Genomic DNA, 22,784 nt, shown 5'->3' on the forward strand with positions numbered 1-22,784 from the left:
TTTCGTAAAATTATAACATCGCCATCTATATGCTCCTTGGCGAAACTAACAGTTGACACTAGATTATAATTCCGAATTCACAACGTGACTATCAAGACTCCGCTTGTTTTATTTATTTTTCTTCATGAAAATGCGGAACTACACAGTAACAAAGTAATTTTAATAGATTTTATTATTACATACTTTTCTTTTTTTAACAGTTAAAATTCTCTGCATTTAAATAACATAAAGTACTTAAACATTATACTACGATAAGACAATTCGGAACATCAAAAAAGAAAGAGATGGCATTATATAGTTCACATAGCATTATTTTTTTCCTATTTTTATTAAGGAATAGACAATATTGGAAAATCATTCGTTCTTTCAATCACTTCAGCAATAATACATTAGTTGGTTGACAAGTTTGTCATGGTGCGAATATGAGTAATATTATAGAAAGCTTACTTTAAGATTATATTGAAATAAGATTGTTTTTGGAAAGGTTATGGTAGGCACCCTGGACCTCCATGTTCTTCTTTTATAAAAAACAAAGGAAAGTCGATATTATCCCTTCTAGGGCCCCATGTACAAAATATCCGTAATATGTGAACTGATTCAGACCCAAACAATGTTATTCCTATTCCCACGATCGCGTGTTTATGTGTATTTTGTTATAATGTACACTAGGCGTTTGCCTAATGTGCATTATAACAAAAAGGTTGCATTAAAATTAAGCGCTATTGTGATCTACATCTCCAGAGGGTGTCAGAAAAGTATGATTTTCACACAAAACCGAGGATATACTTGCTTGAGCCTACAGCATGTAATAACATGCTGTATTCTGAGCGTTCAGCGTTTTTCCCATTGCAGTTTGCTGGATCTTAGTGAGGTTATTACGATTTGAAAAATCTAAATGTTTAATCTATAACTCTAAAAGAGAAGTGAAATAATTAAATCATAATAAAAATATTCTTTGTCACAAATGTAATAAGTATCTTTTAGTAACTAAACAAATAGAAATAAAAAACTTACTGAACCACAGTCATGGCCACTGATCAGAAACGTGAATAATAATATAGTCGTTGTATACATACTCGTAGTTGTTTTAAAGTGAAACTAAAATTTTTATTTTTGATATAGAATTGATTTACACGTCCGGTGGAACAAATGTGATTTTTTATATTTCATTACCGTTAGCATGTGATCGCACAGAGAGCGTACCGGTGCCGCGTAGTGTATTTATAACTTTCTTAAATTTCAGAAACGTTTCAGAAGCAAGGCACAAGGGCTCGGTAAAATTTGCAACTATATTAATATAATTGTGACATCAGTCTAAAAGTACCGTACGTGTAATTATCGATGTAAATAATAATGCCATCTTCATTTATAAGGTACAATATAAAGACGTAAATCGCTCTGATTAATGAGAGTTCAAACACTTATGGCAATGCTGACCTCCTTCACCGTAATCCTATCTTTTTAACACCCCTTTACTGGTTCCTGGCCACTTACTCTTAAAATTTTGAATCATTCTCGAATTTCCCTTTCTGCAATATTCTTACTTAGTTGGTTCGTTCCGTCGTCTCACTCCCATCAAAATTCTCAAAACGAGAGGACGTACCCATGAATCATCACCTTCATTTAATTCCAAACTTCACGTCATTTACTCTTAAAATCATATAGATATACAAACAAGGCCCTTTTGCGGTGAGTGTTGTTTAGTCTGGATTGTGTTTAGTAGTAATACACTCCGTATTATATTAATTGTATATTTTTATACCATTTTATCATTGCTTCTTTTAAAATTAATCCGATTGAAGATATAGTCATTATGATACCGACACTACCGAACCTTTACTTTCCGTCCAACCGACCAACTTCTGATGTCCCAATGTTTTTCGCCCTATACAATGAAGTCATCTTTAAAAGCAACCGAGTCTATTAGCATTAAAAAAGAACTGTCAATTTTATTCATTTTGCATGAAAAAATATTTAATGAAATTTGACCAACTGAAATTTTAAACACCCCAGAAAATTATCAGGTTTATTCAAACATTGATTTACATTACAATTACCTAGTCATGGTACAAAAATGCCATCGGCATACACTGAAAAACAAATGTCCTATAATTAACATTAGTAATTATGTAGTAAATAAGTCATAGTCAAAATGTATGCCTTTAGCTATGCGTTATACCAAGAGACACACGATAATAATGCAGGCAATACAATATGCGAGAATTTTCTATTTAATTACTGAATGAAATAGTTTGCGGAACTAGTGTCAAAACCGCGGGCATCAACTTATATCCCACCGGCCAATCATTAGTAAGCCGCGACTATTTAAGACGAAATGGTATCGTGGTTGCGATTTCAATATTTAAAAATTTACCTTTTAGAAATAGAATATACTCTCTTACTGTAAAATAAGCGACAATAGGCGACTCGTTGTCGAATAAAGAGTTTCAATATGTAGTGTAAAATTAAACAATTCATTTTGTGAATACTTTGTTTATTTGTAATTGGAATGATTTGAATGTAGCTAGAAGTTCTTCTGCAGCGTTGGTCGTATTTTATTACTTCCCAAATTTCCCGTTCGTTTTCAAGTTTATACCAACCGCAATCATTTTTAGTTTTGGATCGTTTAACCATACGGACACTGCCATATAATATTCGTCTTCTGCTAAAGGTACCGGGAAATTTCTCGGCGGTACCTCAATGCCAGAGAAGTAATAGGTATTCTAAAAAGTAAAATAATTTAAAACACACTCGCAAAACGGTAGCCCTTTGTAATGAAACCCATAAGATCTATATTATTATATATTGTGTGTTATGTAGGAATTTATGGAGTGCGTATATAAGACTACTTAGAATATATATTCCTGTGTAATAAATATATAAAGTTATAAATAACAACTTAATAAAGTTCCGCAACTAATATATCTTACATTTCTATGGTTGCCCACGGATGCCATTGCCAACCGCTGCCACGGGAATGTGTTTTAGATTGACCTTTCCCATACCCCACAAACAATATATACCTCATTTTCATTGATCGCTGACTTAGTATAATTCGCAGCACGGGGGTAACTAATAATGAAAATTATGGGTAAATTAATTCGATTTTTTTTTTACTTCCATATATAATTACTTCCATACCCCCTCATGTCAGCTCTATCACAAATGGAATTATTTAATATATAAGGCTACAATGACATCTATAATACGATGGCCACGAACGAATACCCACATGCCGATTTTACTGCTGTATTGTAGAAGTCATTCCCATCCCGTGATTGTTTAATGTAGGGTTATTACATTATGGTAACTATTAAGTAATATGAGCATTAGATCATTAGGCATATTTGATATACGGTACTTACCGGATAATAAGGACATTTCGTTGGAGCGTTACTAAATTCTTTCAACCATTCCTTGCACCAAGATGTTTTGACGAGATCACACAGAAGAAGGTCCAACTTAAAAACGTTAGCTTTACGATTTTCTGCTTCGATAACAAACTACAAAAAATATAAAGTTCTTATAATAAAGATTCAAATAAAGACAACACTAACTACAGTAATATACATATAGACCATTGGACATGTTTTCAACTATGCAGATGTTAAATGTTTACAAAATTATTTCTTGATCTACATAACGTTATGCTACCCACGAAACCGAATAATTTCCCGTAAATCGAGGTGTCGAAAAATTGCTGACTAGACCTGTAGCTACTGAGCTACAACTGTTGTAGAGCGGTGGCCCTGGTTAGGCACAGACGCAGGTTCGAGTTCTGTCAAATCAAAGGATCTTCTTATTCGAAGAATAAGAATCTTTGTATTCGATCTTTGTATTAATAATTATAACAAAGCAATGGAGTAATTTCAAAGAATATAAAATTAATATCATCGTGATATTCAATAAAAAATAAATATAAGGACGAAGTCTTTCGGACTTTGTAGATGATCGAAGGAGGAACGGTGAAGGTGGAACTAAATTGAAGTTTCTGCGAAATATCCACATTCTCCAAAATACATTGGATAAAAAACCGTTAAGAAGGCCACTTTTCTGCTGTGGTCGGGAAATTATACTACTGACCCTGTTCGTGTTACGTGTGTGTGAAAGTCGCTGCCAGGATCAGATTCGTCTGTTTGGCCATCGCAATATGTGACATAAACATTCAGAAATAAATAAAATAAATAATTAGAAGTCTTCATATAAGTAAAAGAACATTTAGTAGCAGTAGAACACCTTGTACAAGAGTTCGTCCAGGGAAATACCGCCACGCACCGGCCGAGGGAAGGGTGCTGGTGAAATTACAGGCACGTGTAACTTGTCAACTTATATCTCAGCACGACCGACGCAATGGCAATGCCCCTCAGATCTTTAGCTCTAAGTGGCAATGCAACGGCTATCAGGCATGTCACTTACCATCAGGCGAACACCTTGTTCGTCCCGTCACTTGGATCACAAAAAATCACCATATATACATAAATATATTAATAGTTGCTTACAGTAACATTGTTGGAAAAAGTTTCCACTGTCGTCAAGTTTATATAAGTCAAATAAGGCGCAGTCCTTCGCATTCGTTTTGTAATAATGGACACTTCTTTTATAAATTTTGGATTACTATAAATTACTTTTGCGGCTTCTTGGCGGAATAGCTCCTAAAATTAAAAAGAAAAAGTAAAGACATCCTTTAACATTGCTGTGATGGAATTGAAATGAAACTGCGTACTTTTAATTATCGAGCTCATACTACATAATATGTAGTATGAACTCGATATATAATAACTGAATAACTGCCTCCGTGGCCGAACGGTTACCATGCCGGACTGCCACGCAGAGGTCTCAGGTTCGATTCCCGGGCCGGGAGAAGTGTTTGTATGACCTACATTTATTTCTCTCGTGAGTTTGGGTGTAATTTGTGGTTGTCTATGTGTGTGTCCATGGCACCCGCGACACAGGGTTTCCCTAGTGCGGGGCTATGTTGAGTGTGTGCGTTATTATTATTATTATTATTACAGATGAAACGGATACCCAGCAACCATCTGGTATCGGCGGTATCCGGCCTATTTTTACTATCCGGCCGGATACCGAAAGTTTAAAACTGAAAAAAATTATAATCAGTACGCCAAATAAATTTATTGATTAAAGATTATAGTAATAGGATAAACAGCAAGTACAAGATCGTTGACAATCTGTTTATTACATGAAACTGAAAGAAATGTGAAGTTAGATAATGTTATCTATAAATTTAGTACTCAAATTTCAATAAAGGCAAATTATGGTGGAAGGATATCTGCATTTTACGTTAAAAGCTGGTTATATTTCTTTTCATACACGAGACCAGCTTCAGAGGACAGTTTTTCACTATATAAACTCTTGCAAACTTTGTTAAATTTTAAGTACTACTTGTTATTACCGGACGACCAAATGAAAGGATCACGGTCGATTTGAACTGTCTTCAAATACAATGTGTACCTACAATAATAATGAAAAATGTAACTAGATTAAAAATTCTTTTTTGGCAAATCTGGTATCAAGGCTTACAATTACTTAGATCATAAACAAATTAATTAAATCAAATTGAAACAAAATTGTAACGGGCGTATCAAGTGCTAGGCGTATACTTATAACAACTACAAATTTTAATACAGCCAAAGAATGATGTTAATGCTTTTTTTTCTCCATATGCTGGTGAAATTACAGGGACTTGTCAACTTATGTCTCAGGGTAACGGGGGCAGGGCAATGCCCCTCAGATCTTTGTGATTTAAAGCTCTGAGTGGCACTGCAACTGTTATGGACCTTATCATCAGGCGCACGACTTGTTCGTCCGGTCACTTGATATTATTAAAAAAACCGCGAGAAATTTGCATTCGGCACAACAAACAAACTGCATTGGAAATATTAAAATATTGCCAATATTGCGATTTTTTTGACTGGTAACATTTTTTGTTATGTATTTGTTTGTATTATCGAATAAATTAATCGTTTTTACAAAAACCAAGTGACCACTACAAATCAACTAGTCAATGAGAAAGTGCAATCATTCACTAATCAATCAACCACGGCGATGCGCGCTGTAAACCGGTCACGACATGTTAAAGGCAGTGGGTCAGATATCCGGTCACCGGATATCCGGCTATCCGGCTTAGATGTTCACCTGATATCCGGTATCCGGACAAGTCACTGTCCGTTTCATCTCTATTATACATGTGCCATTCCGAACAGTGCTGGCGCTAAAGGCCCTTAGTCAACACTACTAGTCTGTACAAAACAGCATAATAAGCAACCCGACACTGTCGTTTGCTGCCGTTCATAGAAACGATGTTTCGTCTGCAGCATTGCTAGGAATAGCACCTTTTTGATTACCAGCCCCAGGCTTCGTTCTCACCAATTCTACGTAGTTTTATTATACTGCTCTCGGAACGAAAAAGGGGACAACTAATAATTTCATCAAAATTGAGTTACGTACATATTCGGGACCAGGAAATAAATGCCAATGTTACTTTTTTTTGTGGAAATACAAATTTAGAATTTGCTGCTTGTGGCTTTCTTTCTTCCGACTATAGTATTAGAACTATTGGGACTGTTTTTGTCGCAGTTGTTCTATTAAATTGTATTTCAATAACAATAGAACTAGTGGAAAAATCATTCCCAGTAGTTACATTGGTTTACGCGACATATGTGTTTCATGTCATCCATCAGATATTATTATAAGCTTTGTGTCACTTGCCTTACAAGATAATAATAATAATGTGCCTGGTAACCACACAATTGACTCATATCAGTTTAGTGAACTTTCTGTAATACGAGTACCAGAGTAACTAAATTATCGGCGGTGCACTACTCAGAACAACTAAACTAGAAACCGGGAATCGACCACGGGACCTCCATGTTCTTCTTATTTAAGAAAAAACAAAACAAAATCTATATTATCCTCTTAGGGCCCCATGTTGTACATCAAAATGTCCAAAATATTTGAACTGATTCATACCCAGACAATATTATTCCCGCGATCTGGATCTTAGGAGGTTATTAAGATTTAAAAAATCTAAATGTTTAATCCATAACTCTAAAAGGTAATTAAAATTATTAAATCATAATGAAAATATTCTTTGTCACAAATGTAATAAGTATCTTTAATTAACTAAACCGATAGAAATGAAAAAAAAAACTTACTGAACCACAGTCATGGCCACTGATGAGAAACGTGAACAACAATATACTCGTTATATACATACTCATAGTTATTTTAAAGTAAAACTAAAGTTTTTGTTTTTGATACAGGTTTGTGTAACAAATGTGTTTTTTATCATGTGATTAACACTCAGAGAGCGTCGCGGCGGCGTAGTGTAATTATCAGTGATCGGAACAGGAAGAGTTTTTTCGAAGAACAGAGGCAAAGTGGAGACTGCCGTAAGACAATATTTTTTAGGTCCTGCATCTTTTCGGGATTGGGGAAATCTCTTTAGTACATTAAAAATTGACGTTATTTGTGATAAGTATACCTACTTTACTATATTTATGTTAACTTTGCGATTCGTTGTTGCAACACCAATTTTTCGGCATTTATAATTTTATTGTATTGGACAAAAAATCTGGATAGTAGAAGTTGGTTAAATTGAATACTCTCTCAGCTATCCGTTTTTTACTTTCTCCTTTCTGTGGCATACTTTGTTTTTGTGCTATATTGCCAATAAGACGTTTAGGTAGTAGTTCACGTACCGTTCCGGAATATCAGAAATTATTATTTTAAATGCTTAGATAAAAATTTGTAGCTAAAGAATAGTATATCTGCAGTTACCTCCTCATCATATATTTAGTAAAAAATACTTATTCAACAAATGCTGATTTATCTATCTGTTCAACTGAGTCCAGTTCAGTTGAGAACTGAGAGCTAATTACAACTTACTAGAATGGGTAGCAATATTTGACTATTTATGGTGTCGTTTTAGAGTGCATTCATGCAGTATTTTATCTGGGCGAAAATTTTTAAAATAGAACTTACTTTCATAATTTCGTAGTATTTCATTCCCTTGTCTGGGCTGACACTACTAACTTTTTCTTCTTGAATCCAATTATCACCACCCTCGCGCTTTATATTCATTTTCGATACTATTTACCGATTTAAATACAAAACGCACGAGAAAAGGCGAAAGTATTTTTAAAAGGAAACCAACGATCACTAACATTATACACACTTATCAGTCTTCTCTGAGGGTAAGGTAAAAAGTACGTTACGATTTAACAAATAATAAAACAGGCTAAACGGTAAAATAATTGCAAGCATTGTATTTTAACAAATGCTTGCACAACTTGCAAATTACTTTATATTATTTTATGACAAAATATTGCTAGTTATTTTAAAATTATTAATAAACCACTGTTGAATCTGCGTAAAATAGAAAAAATAGGGACAAACGGCGAATGGCTGAATAAATGAATTCTAGTGCTGCCATATATGAATATTATTTCTGTGCTTATTCTTTGTCTACTAAGACTGACGTTAAACATGGTTTTGTGGTACGACTCATTAAACACTGTTTTAAACAATGTTTAAAGAGTTAGTCACTGACTAAGTAAACGCATGTTAAAACGGTGATTATTAAATCTTTTATAGTAGGACTGTTAGTTTTCTAGTACGTTCTAACTTTCTGACTCAATTTTCATGTTATATCAAGAAGTCGAAATTTTCTAAATACTCGGAAAAATTGGTGTTGCAACAAATCGTCACAAAGTTAAGATAAATATAGTCTACCTGCTTTTCCCAAATAACGTCAATGTTCAATGTACTTAAGTGATTTCCGGAAACCCGAAAAGATCCAGAACCTAAAAAATATTGTCGTAAGCCAGTCTCAATTTTTTTGTCCATGTTCCCCGAAGTTTAGATAAACAAACTCTATCTATTCCGATCACTAGTAATTATAAAACACTTAAATTTCAAAAAAACATTATACATATAATCCACTTTTCCGTGATATATATATAATGTGATTATAATACATGATTGTGATATGATATATAATTGTGACATCAGTCTGAAGTACCGTACGTGTAATTATCGATATAAATAATAATACTATCTTCGTTTATAAGGTATAATATAAAGACGTTAATCGCAATGATTAATGAAAGTGCAAACACTTGTGCCGATGCTGATCTCCTTCATGGTAATCCTATCTTTTTAGCACCCCCTTTACTGGTCTCTTGCCACTTTTATAATGAATGAACCACAAAATTTTGACTCGTTCTCGAATTCCCTTTATTCACTATTCTTACGTTGGTTCGTTCCGTTGTCACTCCCATCATGCCTGCATCGTGCCCATAAATCATCACCTTTATGTAATTCCAAACTTCACGTCAGTTACTCTTAAAGGTGTATAAAAAAGAGATACACTTTACGGTGAGTATTGTGTTTAGTCTGGATTGTGTTTAGTAGGGAGTGTATTATATTAATTGTACTTTTTAATATCATTTTATCATGGCTTCTTTTAAAATTAATCCGAATGAAGATTATACTCATTATGGTACCGACCCGACCGAAACCTTTCCTTTATTTTCACAAAGACTAGACTACGTAATACACCTTTCAAAAATCAACTATACTGACAATATTTCTGACTAAGTGATATATTAAGTGTAAATATTGCATTTAAATCTTATTTCCAATAGGATACGGTTTATTTTTAAACACCGATGACTTTGGCGATTATCGCCAACTTACAGGAAATAAACTTCAGGTTAATTCCTGTGAGTTGCCAGCTAATATACAACTAAGTTGTACAACTAAGTTAGAAATATGATTTTATCTGTACTTAGATCTATGTCGTGAGTTCTACTCAATTTATTTGGGTAATAATTTTTATGAAAGAACATATTTATATTTCATTTTCACTCGCGAGAATAAAAGAGACATGAGATCTCGAAACGCTTGACAACTGGACATTGTTGGAGTCTGATGCCTTATTACGATTACGAAGAGTTGTTGTCTTGAAATTTGTGATTGTATTGTAATTAAAATGAAAGAAATGGGACACAGTTTGAAATGCTGGTTTATTTCATAAAACAGTCAGTGTTGTGAGTTGGCATTCAAATAAAAAACTTGCGACTTGCAATTAAAGACTTAAACAGTATTATAATCTCTAAATATTTTTGTGTTTATGTTTGTGGATATGGGGAATTTAATAAGCCCACTAAAACACACACGATTCTGCTGACCCAACAGGCGACAATAACATTACTGAAAGTTGTAAAAAGGTAGGTATGCAACTCAAAATTATTGATATTAGCTAATTAATTACTTTTGGCTCGTTTATAAGTCATTAATTCATTCAACTTGACGTATTCTTAAAGGTGTTGGTGGCTTGTTTTTCTATTTTATAGGAGGAATGAAACCTTAAATGGCTTTTATTGTAGGTTTAAAATTATTTATTGATTTTTGTAATACTTCAAGTATGGAGTGATTTGAAAATTAAAGTAATTTCATACCTAATCTTATATTATAAAAATAACAAATTTACGCGTAAACGCATACTCTCGCAAGCCAAACATCAAGTGACAACAACAGAATTTGTTAGTTAATTCTTTCGAAGGTGACATTTCGAACATATACTTGTAAAAGCTTGTAATGCGCTTCGAAACGCTTTACGCTATGTCGTGGTTTTGAAAACGAATTGTTCTGCATTTATGACGGAAAAATACACTCCCGCGTTCTGTTGCTGTAATTACGACGTTACGTACATACGGTTTTAACGCTAACGCGTTCTATGCATTTGTTGCGACGAAAAATGTACTCAGACTTACGTAAAGAACCTAGATGTTAGTGCACAGACATGTGCATTCGTGTTATTATAATAAGCAGTTGCAATTAGAACTGCAATATTTGCTTCACCGTTGCGTATCGAAAGTTTGTATTTAATTTTTTTTAAGTAATTTAGTACATGTGGCATTGAATTTAACAGTGCATAACAATTACTATATAACCTATAAATATGTAGTAATTTATATGCCAATAAGTGTTGTGTTTAAGTGTTGCCAAGACGCCTTTTTAAAGGGAAAAGAAGTTTTGTTAAGTGCTTTTGGTTTTGCTCCGACTTTACTAACGACAATTTTCACGCTTCGCCAGTGTAGCACAGGGAATTCTCTAGTTTGAGACCAGGTTATTGGCGTGGTTTTGTGACACTTTGACACAATAAGTTGTATTATTATTATTATTAATGAATTTTATGATGGCTGTATTAGGGTCGTATTCCAGAACTCTACTCAATGCTCAAGTCAGGATTTGAGCAGACTTAAGTATGATTTCAAGCACTGAAAACCCTGACCCTAATGGCAAGGACTTGAGTATGATATCTAGTCATTTAAATCATACTCATGTCCTGACTTGAGTAGAGTTCTAGAATACGACCCTTAGTGTTCTTGATCGTTGTTAGATTAGTCTAGTTTACTTAGGACGGCAATAAAAAAATACATAAATAAAAACTTTAAGGTCTATCTATATTATCTAGGTCTTCTTCTTCTTCGCGTGTCGACTATGACGTTTATATTTGTGAGGACCAGTACTCAGCGTTACACGGACACAGCGTTATCAGTGACGCTGTACACGTCCACGCGTGTGCAGGTGTAGAAGCACGCATGTCAAGACAAAATATGTGCCGTCTGGGGAAAGAGACCACAAATACATGCGCTCTCAGAGCTAATATAATAATAACCTCACCTGTGCTTGCTCTCCTTGCTTCAGCCGACTTGGGTCCACACTTTATTTAAAGATTTCCAAGTGTGCCAAGGTAGATCATACCCAAGCGGGAGGTATCCGACAGCGGAATGAATGATGCCGTGGGGTATCTCTCCTTCCAGAGATTTATACTGACTTCGCAAGTTTCCCCGTCAAATGGGAAAACTTCTTTTATGAAGCTATGCCCGACTCTTTAGCCTCTAGATTACCGGCATGTGAAAGTGTTGGATGCCGAGAGTCAGTCTCTTTTTTTAAGCGCTCCAAGGAGCTAGTCACGCCTCTGCGGACTTAAGGAGGGGCAATACAAACCAGCGGATACAGCATACGAACAAGGGTTGGTATGCTGTATCGGTTTCAGACAGGCCGTACAGATTCGGCATGTGTCGTTTAATGAGGTGTCCAACAAGTGCGTGTGTGCTGAATGGCTCCAGACTGGACTAGCGTATACGCCTGCCGAAAGGGAAAGGGCTAGTCTGGTTCGCAAAGTTTGTGGCGAAGCTTCACTTTCAAGCCCACTTTCTGCTTGGTATTGAAGTTGTGCTCTTTAGGTACCGATAATAAAAAGTGGGTGGATAAAATAAAAACTAAGTAGAACAGTACAACACAGAAAGAAATTATTCAAAAGCCATTTGCTTGAATCTAGCTTACATAGAATAATTGAAAATAAGTTATTGACCTACCAGAGGTCAATGAAATAAGTATGTATTTTCTTGCATTAGATATCGCATAATTCGTTGATCACAACCAACCAACTTAAATTCTTAGGAAATGATGGCACAAAGTATCAAAAATAAGAAATTATGGTAAAAACAAAGTCAATGTAAAAACACGAACACTTACCTTTCTTCGTCTTTCGGTAATGAAAAAAATAATAATTTATTGTCAGTGTTCGTATTTCTACACCCATGTACTGAACAATAATGACGCAATTTCGACATAGCAATGATTTTTTTATGTGCGTACGAAACATACCATACAACCATTCAGGGAGCCTACCATAACCTTTCAAAAAACAATCATAATTCAATGTAAGCTTATTATAATATAACTCATATTCGTACCATGACAAACCTGTCAACCAGTGTTGGGCGTCAATCAATGAAATTTAAATCAGAAATTCAATCAGATTAAAAAATCAATTCAATTGAAATCAATTGCAATTAAAATCAATTGCAATTAAATCAATTGCGACACGTCCCCCTAACCCCCTGACCAACCCCCTGACCGACCCCCTGACCGACCCCCTGACCGACACCCTGGCCGACCCCCTATTTTTTTTTTATTTAATTATCATAATTGTCAGTTTGAATGGTTAATTGTTAATCAAAAACATTGAAAAAATTGAAAATTGATTAATTGTTAATTGTACACATTTTACACATTGGTACCGCTACAATAAAAAAAAGTTGAACTAAACCAAAACCGAGTTTCTAAATACAAAGTTTCTACATATCGATAATTTGATTACAACACGCGGACCCGGTACCAAGTGTAATACGACACTAATGCAAGCAATTCATTGAGCGTCATTCGAATTGTTCTTTTGACGGCGGCGATGGCTAGCAACCAATGTATATTGTTATTACCGAATTGCAAGAAAATAGTTTTGTTTCGAAATTATAGTATTGTATTGTTCAAAATATTAGAAAATACAGACTTTTAGTACTTACTGATGGAGGACATCACTCCCGGAGTATTTTTTAAACTTTGGCTTCTTACGCGATAATATAATTGCATATTTCTATTTTTTCCACAAAATAATCATGTATCACATTTGAACGACAACTGACGCGCTGTTGTCACTCATATGCCCGTCTGTCGATAAGCAAGGTAACGCGGACTCCGCCCACTAACCAGTCTATTACTAGTATTTATGTGGTCTGTGATCAGAACAGACAGGCATGTGACATACCATGAGATTCGGGCATCTTTAGGCATAGGCATGAATCAAATACAATCAATAGTACACAAACATTTGGGTGTGAAAAAGCTGTGCCATCGAGAGGTGGATCCCACACAATTTGACTGAGGATCAAACATCGGATCGCGTCACTTGGTGCAATGCCATGCTTACAAGAATCAATGAAGAGGCGTCAAATTTACACAGTAACAGGTGACGAAACATTTTTTTAGGTGACGAAACATTTTTCACAGATTTATAGTTACGATCCCAAAACAAAGCAGCAATCGAGCGTATGGGTCTTTCGAGATGAGCCGAAACCAACCAAAGTGGCGCGCGTGCAATGTGCCTCTTAGCGGATGATTGCTTCTTTTTAAAATAAAACTGGACACGTGGCTACTGTTGCTTTGGAGAATCGTTGTACCGTGAATAGTAATTGGTATACGACGATTTGTTTGCCGGAAGTTATTGACAAAGTCCGTAAAAATAACCGTAAACGCCGTATCATCTTGCACCACGATAATGCCAGTTCTCACACCGCCAGACAGACAAATGAATTTTTGAAAGTGAACAACGTTGACCTTATTTCCAAAAATTAAAAACCAGTTACGCGATCAACGATTTTCATCACCTGAAGAGACTGTCGACGAGTATGAAAAATATGTTTCAGAGATTGTCACGGAGGAGTGGCATAAATACTTTCAAAATTCGTTCATTCGTATGAAAAAGTGCCCATTGGGGCGCACTATAAATACGTCCGCAACCGAATGCACTAGGGTTGTACCAATGTACAACTATGTACTATGTACAATCTAGTCTGCAAAAGTAGTTAGCACGTGGCGCGACTGTGGCGCCACAGCCACGCTTCTAAACATTGTATAAAAATTAAAAGTAGCGCGGCTTCAGTGCCACAGTGCACAGTGGCATCACCGCAGCGCTTTTATAAGCGTCTAATTATAAGGCGCCTTAAATTCCTATTCTGTACAAAATGTGTATATATGCATAGTGATTGCATGAATTATTCTATAATATATTATATCATTCTGTATTTATAGTTAGTACTAGTTAAGATTATAATTATTTTTTTCGTTTTCAGGGTACGTATTACGTCAAAGGTTTTGAATGCACTAGGGTTGTACCAATGTATAACCGTAGTGCATTCGGTTGCGGACGACTAATAACGGCGGGCAACGTATTATCACCGCTCTTAGCGCTATTAATAGATTATTATAACGTAGGCATTTTGTATTTTGTACGAGAGTGATATATCTGTTACGTAGTAACATTAAGTAATCTGTGCCACGGCCACGACATTTTCCCTATGAACAATACAGCTAAACGTTGGCCGCCGCTTCGACATACAAAATGCCATCGACGTACACAGAAATAAGAAATATTCTAAAATTTATGAACAGCAGGTGTTGGTCAAATTTCATTAAAAAAAATAATCGTATAAAATATCATGACAGTAACCCACTTCTGCTGTCCCGATTATTTTCTTCTAATACAATAAAATCATTCTTATAAGAAACTGAGTCTATCGGCATCAGAAAAAAAGAGTAAGTTTTATTCATTTTATACGAAAAACATTTTATGAAATTGAACCAACTTCTGCTGTCCCGATTTTTTCATTCCACACAATGAAAAATGATCCTTACTGAGTCGATCAGTACTAAAAAAAAATATAAATGTTATGGCCAACTGACGTTTGACCGACAAATTGACTATACCAAAATTATTTTTACAAAAAAAAAAAACTTAATGGTTCTTAAGACAGTTTCTTCATATCTTCCATGGTTTCGGAATTCCGCATACTGTCCCATTAAAAAAACACTGTATATAAGACTTTTAAGAGAAGTTGTTTATATAATATATTAAAGTTAAAGTTTATGAATTATTGTTATTCTTTATTTTCTCCGGCTTATTTTGGACCATTTATGGCAAATAACTTGACTGAATTTACGCAGTGCCTGGGGGAAATTAGTGCTGTAATTGAAAATAATGACATTGAATCCGTTTTTATATGAGGGGATTTTAATGCACACCCAAACGAATTATTTTGGAATAAACTGATAAGTTTCTGCACTTATCAAGACTGGTTGTGTGCAGATATGGAAAAGATTAGTACACAAATAAGTAACACATATTTGTCAATTCACATTCCACAATTCCATGCAGCATTTTTGGCGTTGAGGTCGCCAGTCAGAATTACAGAATCTCCTAGGGACAAGAGGGCTTGAAGATCTTCATGAATTAGCGATCGGGAAGTATCAGGGGACAGTTAGGCCGAAATGAGGGTGATCAGTAGGTGGCCGGTAAAGCCGAGCCGATACGCCGATGCCTCGATGTACGTTGTAGGGGGTGGGTCGATATATAATGTAGTATATAATGGTACCGCCGAGGGGCGACTTTAATCTATCGTTGCGGACCGCGCAATAGTTGGCAAACATGGGGGTTCGAGCGGACGGTTTTAAAAAGGTTTCTTGAATTAACAGGACATCGAGTTGGTGGTCTGTGAGGAAAGTTCGAACTTCCTTACCTGCCTTACGGGTGGCAGAGGTGACAGGCAGGGCTTGCCTGCTTCGGAGCGACGGGCGCAGGAGCGTTGGCGCGAGAGATTACCCACGGCGATTGGGGCGATAGTGGGGCTACGTGAGCAGGGATGAAGGCCGGGAAGTCGCGGATGGACATAAGGGGCTGCGGTTGTGCCCTAGCCTTCTGATGGGCCGCAGTGCGCGCCGCCACCTTGTGGTTAAGACGGGGGCCTTAGCACAGCCGCGATAGTTCACGGTATAGGACTCTCCGCACAGAACGCACCGAGGAGGCTCTGTGCACTGGAACCTACCTTTAGGCCTAGGGCAGGCTGAGGTCGCGTGGTTTTCTCATTTTTCACAGCGGGGTTGCGAGCTGCAATTACGGGCCGCGTGAAAAGTGCGTCACGATGCTCCGACTTGCTTCGGGTGGCCCGACAACGCGTGAGTAGATGGATTAGCGGGGACATCATGTTACAATATTATATAAATACCTAATGAACATATGTAATTATTAAGATTGAAAAAAAAAGATTTATTAATAGAATTATAGATGACATATTTCTGTTCGAATTTTCGCTATGTTGCCGCTCTGACCACATACGAGAGTCATGGGTAACCCCGTAGATATAGGAATGGATAACCCTGCCACTTCACGCACAGATTTGCGCGTGTGCAGACAGCGCCTTGCTGGTATGTAGTAGTAGTAGTAAGTAAATAACTTTCGACCGTTGTATGGAGTGTCCGGGGTGTGACCGAACGGTTATCATGCTGGACTGCCTCGCTGAGGTCGCGGGTACGATACCCGGGCCGGGAGAAATATTTGTAAGTCCTATATTTATTTCTGCCGTGTGTTTTGGTGTAATTTTTGGTTATCTTTGGGACATACGTCTCTAGTGTTTCCCTAGTGCGGGGCTATGAGTGTGTGCGTTATTATTATTATGGTATATTACAGGAACCCTTTCAAGGTATTTTTGAACTTCTATAATTCAAAACCTGTTTCATGTATACATATATACACTTAATGTTCCTAATTTGTTATTTATTTGTAAAATTAATTGTCCCTAATTGTCTAGAAACCCAAAATGTACAAATAAAAATGGAAAACTAGTTTCTATAGTGTTGAATTATGTACACTTTTACCTCACTCACATAAATTTTTCGGGGAAACTGCACGTCGAAGAATGCTCACAACCTTCAGGAAACGTGTGAAGTCCCCAACCTGCATTGGACTAGCGTGGCGGACTATGGCCTAAACCTTCGCCGGAGAGGAGACCCGTGCCTAGCAGTGGGAAGTATAAATGGGGGTAAGGTATATTAGGGGTAAGGTATATTAGGGAAAAGAATACACATACATCTTCTTTAACTATTCTTCTTTTATTTCTTTACTTGACCATTTCTTATTCTCAATCCCACTTCGATTATTAATAACTTTGCTTTATTGGATGTTGCGTAAAAACCTGCTACCGCACGATAATTGCCTTTTTGTAAACGTATTGGAAAATTCTTTGGTGGTACTTCAAAATCTTTGACGTAATACGTACCCTGAAAACAAAAGAAACAATTATAATCTTAACTAGTACTAACTATAAATACAGAATGATATAATATATTATAGAATAATTCATGCAATCACTATGCATATATACATAGTGATTGCATGAATTATTCTACATTTTGTACAGAATAGGAATTTAAGGCGCCTTAACATTAGACGCTTATAAAAGCGCTGCGGTGATACCACTGTGGCACTGAAACCGCGCTACTTTTAATTTTTGTACAATGTTTAGAAGCGTGGCTGTGGCGCCACAGTCGCGCCACGTGCTAACTACTTTTGCAGACTAGATCTTGTATGAAAATTAGTAGCGGCACGGCTGCCGCACTCAAAGCAACCCCATACGTCCCATTGCTTCGCATGTGTTCCCTCTAAGAAGAGCCTGTAGTACGCCATACCGGATATATTCGATATCGTGATATTCGGACAAGATGACTGTGCTGTGTGATGTGTTCGGATAACTTGATGTGTTGTTGACTATAAATTATGGAACGCAAATAAATAAGAATATAGAATAAAAAATTTGTTATTTTGTGTCAAGTAATGATTGGAAGAATTAACTGGAAGTATATGTGGGTTTTGCCAGGTCGTAGCAGAATATCAGCGGCGCTGAGAAACATTCCGCCCTTTTTGTAGGTCTGCAGGCCTTTTGTGATCTCCCACCACTATTGTCTGTTACTAAACATTTTTTTAAATAAGTTGTAAAATAATTTGTGAAGTAGTTTTTATATTTATTTATTGATGTGTTGAGATGAGATAAAGAAACTATTTTATCATTACAATTATTAATACATAGATCGAAAACGGAAAAAACGAACTGACAGGATCTGTTTTGTGGCCGTGGTTTGACACCGACACAGGTTCGTATCCTGTCAGGTCAGAGGAAGGAATTTTTCTTTGTGTTCGATCTTTCTATTAACAATTATAACTAGTGGAGTGATTTTACAAAAAAATATATATGTCATGGTACTAAAAATCATTATAATACCAGAATAAAAACAATTTTATTATTATTTTCCAGTATTACATATTACTGTTGAATATTCGTTTGGTCAAAGTTAAATCCAAAGGAATTGCACTGCTTTTAGAATGTTATAAAAAGTGTTAGTTTGGTCAAAACACAGATTATGCGAGGTGATTGTTCAGGGGTTGTAGTCTAGGGAGAAAATATTTTCTTGACAAATGAGAGGTTAACGATTCGAATCTCTAAATTATTATTAACCTAAATTGCGTATATTTATGAGTGCTTAGTAGCAATTCCTCTCACCAACGATGAAGAAAAACATCGTAATGAAAATTGGCTTAAATTCCTTAGAGGACACCCGTGCCCCTGCAGTGGGTGTATAACGAATTGATGATAATGATGGTGATTGTACTCTTAAAAAACAAAAAACATCACCTGTTTTATTTTCGTAGTGTCTACACTACGAAACTAACACTAATTTTCATACAATGTTTAGAAGCGTAACTGCAGCGCCACAGTCTCACCACGCGCGAACTGTTTTTGCAGACTAGATCTTCTATGAAAATTAGTAGTGGCACGGCAGCCGCGCCACCGACGCACCATCGCAGCGCTTCTATAAGCGTCTAATTTGAAGACACCCTTAGTTTTCACTTTTTAAAAAGAGATTACCATAGTGAAAGCTGTTTACATGTATTTATAGACATACTTTATTGATTTAAAATAACTTACACTCTGAATAGGACATTGATGAATATTGGAAAACGAGTCAAACCATTCCTTTATCCATGGCAATTTCATGAAGTCACATAACTTTAGTTCCATGGTAATAGATTTCGACTTCTCTTTCACGTTAGCAAAATCAATAACACACTGGAAATTGTTACAAAATCCACGTCAAAAATAAACACCATTCTTATTATAAAATATGAAGATTATTAAAGGCTGTGGGAACCTAATTGGTTTGACCTACCACCGCTCAAGCAGAATTCGAATCCGGAGTTCTGAATTTATCGGAATTTAGGCGAAATCTAATTAAAATTTGCCATGAGCTTTTCGGTGAAGGTGAATATGGTGATGAAACCTGTACGTTGAAGAGGGGTCACAATCCTCGGAAAACCTGCGTAAATCCCAACCCGCATGGCAGATGAACCAACGTGACGGACTATGGTCTAAAACCCTCGCCTGAGAGGAGACACGTACCCAGCAGTTAGACTTAAAAAAGGGTTAATGATGATGATAAAGATTATTGACACTAAATATCGTAATTAAACCAATGACGTACGTCAGCCATAGTCCACACACATTGAAGTGATCACTCCAAGTGTTCGGGTATACGTGATTAATACTAATTACTATTTCACGATAATATATTCGACATATAAATAATAAAAATTGCCACGTAAATTAAGTAAAGAACACGATCGATTTTTTGCATATCAATACTTTTTGTATAGTTACATTTCCCCAGCTTTTTGTCCTTATTGCTAGAACGCAGCCATGACAAAGTTTTACATGAACTGTCCATAAAAATGAAAAGGAAAAGAAATTGTAAATGTCCAAATCTTAAAAAAATAATTATAATGCTTTGCTTAAATTTTTAAGGTAATTTTTCTAAAAACGTTTTACTAAGTGCGGTTACACACGGCGACATTTGCAGCGATATAAACGCGCGAGTGCAACGCGACACTTGCGGTTTATACGCGGTTCGATTTAATCGCTTATGTTGAATCACTAAAAACCTGCATCGCATTTGCATCGCGATTGTACCGCTGCTTAAGTCACACTACATCACGACTCAATCGCTGCAGACGAACGCGCTGCCAAAAGCAAACGCTATTGAAGTAAAAGTGTATTTATGTAGTGGATATCCATACCCAATTCCAGAATTGTAATGGTTTGATAGAGAACGTAAGGCTGTAGATCTAATTCAAAGCTTACCGTGACATTATTGTTCATTTCAGTTTTCAAAGTAACATTAGTGCTCGTCAAGTAAAATGCACTGCGCGATTGTCGTTTTGTGAAAATTGTCGAATTACAATATTTCTTGTTCTGATAAACTATTTTTCCGCCTTCTTGATCGAACCTCTCCTGAAAACATGTATACAATTGACGTAACGCAAATTTTACTTGACTTTGTAATAAATATGCCAGATCTATGAAATTCACTCTGACACAACCTATAACAACCAGACCTAAGCTAATTCACAAAAATTCGTCTTCTAAATCGGTCGTACCAGAAACCGAACTTGGGACTTCCTCATCTAGCACCCGCAGGACTAGTCGTTGATCAATGAAGCCATCGAGTGTTATGCACTTTTGTTAAAAAATCCGACATAAAGCTAAGGTTATATAAGGTGTAAACATTTTGTAACTTTTTTTAATTCAGTTTAGAGTCAAATAATTTGTAAGAGGAGAATACGGTATATCTTCTTTCTGTCCATACCTCACAATAGGTGGGGTCGGCACAACATGTATTTTTCTTCAACTCTCCCATATCAGACGTCATTTCCATACCTTTCTTATCCATGTCATCTTTCACACAATCCTTGCATCTTTTCTTTGGCCTTCCTGTCCCTTTATTTCCCTCCACACTCATATCTAACACGCTTCTCGTCACATGATATTCTTCCCTCCGCATGACATGTCCATACCACGCTAACCTATTACTCATCTTTTCCGTCGTTGGCGCCACTTTCAAACTTCCCCTCATAGAGGAGAATACGATACATAGATACGATGATATGGTAGAGTTAAGAAAATATTATTATTATTAATAATAATAGGAGATGACAGGACGGACAAGTCGTGCGTCTTATGGTAAGCTACATGCCTGTCCATAACAGTTGCGTTGCCACTCAGAACCCTAAATCGCAAAAATTTGAGGGTCACTGCCACTGCGCCCGTCACTCTGAGACATAACTTGACAAGTCTCATACAAATTTTCGGTAGACCTTGTCTTACATCCTTTGTATAGAATTATGTTAACTATTAGGTATCTTAATATGCTAAATATGCAAGATTGGATTTGTTGAACAATTTATTAGATATCATTCAGAAACATCATTTTAAATCAATTATAGCCGATTCTGTCTGTGAAGAACTCCAGCTGTTAAATCACTTATAGTTGCCGGCAAACATCTTGAGCGTAAGCTATGAATGCGCAGAAACGAATTTTAGGTCTCAATGGTGGAAAGCGCGGGGAGCGACGCGGGAGGACAATCATATCGAGCGCGCGATTGGTAGATCAGTCGCCCTTGCGCCCCGCAGTGCGTCTACGTCCCCGCTGACTTCCTCATACACTCCCGTGCACAAAAAGTTATTCGTTATTGTTTTTCTTATAAAGTTTTCGTTATTGTTTTTTGGATTGTTGAGTTTTGTTGTTATAATTGTTTGTCGAGTTGTTGTTCATATTTAAATAAAAGGGACATGCCACCAAATTCGGTCGTAGTAGTTGATAACGCATCCTACCATAATAAACAGTCGAATCCCGCCCCAACTGCAAATTCCAAAAAAGCAGATATGCAGAAATGGCTGCAAGAAAAGGGCATTCAGTACCACGAAAATATGTTTAAACCCCAACTTTATAACTTAATAAAAAAAAGTAAAGAGCAGCACAAGAAATTTAGCATCGACAAAATATTAGCTGACCACAATCATTCAGTGCTTCGCTTACCTCCGTACCATCCAGATCTCAACCCAATAGAGATGGCTTGGGCAGCCATTAAAGGGTATGTTAGTAGCAAAAATGTAAGCTGGAACATTAACACAGTAATAGAGCTTGTGAAGGAGAAAGTTGTGTTAATGGGTGCCAGCGAATGGGCAAAATTATGCCAAAAAGTGAAGGAGATTGAGGCACAATATATAAAAAGTGACCATGTTGTTGATGTGGTCACTGATGAATTCATTATATCTGTCGATGATGACAGTGACTCAAATGAAGACAGCGATTACGAAGATGATTTTCAAGAACAAAGTCCTAGCACCAGCTCTGCTTCTGCTGAGCCAAACCCTAGGGCCAGCTCTGCTTTTACTGACCCAACCCCCAGCACCAGCTCTGGTTTTACTGGTTTCGACCTTATGGAAGGGATAGATTTCCTACCATAATAA

At 36.4% G+C, this 22,784-nt stretch overlaps 1 protein-coding gene across 1 annotated transcript; it reads left to right on the plus strand.

The window, feature by feature from the left end:
- The first annotated feature begins 22,103 nt into the window (after positions 1–22,103).
- Positions 22,104–22,781, plus strand: LOC113234914. Its single transcript, XM_026470435.1, has one exon. The coding sequence runs from the start codon at positions 22,104–22,106 to the stop codon at positions 22,779–22,781; it is 678 nt and encodes a 225-aa protein (XP_026326220.1).
- The last annotated feature ends 3 nt before the right edge of the window (positions 22,782–22,784 follow it).

Source organism: Hyposmocoma kahamanoa, unplaced genomic scaffold (assembly GCF_003589595.1).
Source record: "Hyposmocoma kahamanoa isolate Upper Pololo Valley unplaced genomic scaffold, ASM358959v1 86, whole genome shotgun sequence".
Taxonomy (NCBI): Eukaryota; Metazoa; Arthropoda; class Insecta; order Lepidoptera; family Cosmopterigidae; genus Hyposmocoma; species Hyposmocoma kahamanoa.

Excerpts from the sequence above, each read along its gene's own strand:
- LOC113234914 (XM_026470435.1), top strand. The coding sequence starts at position 22,104 with ATGCCACCAAATTCGGTCGTAGTAGTTGATAACGCATCCTACCATAAT.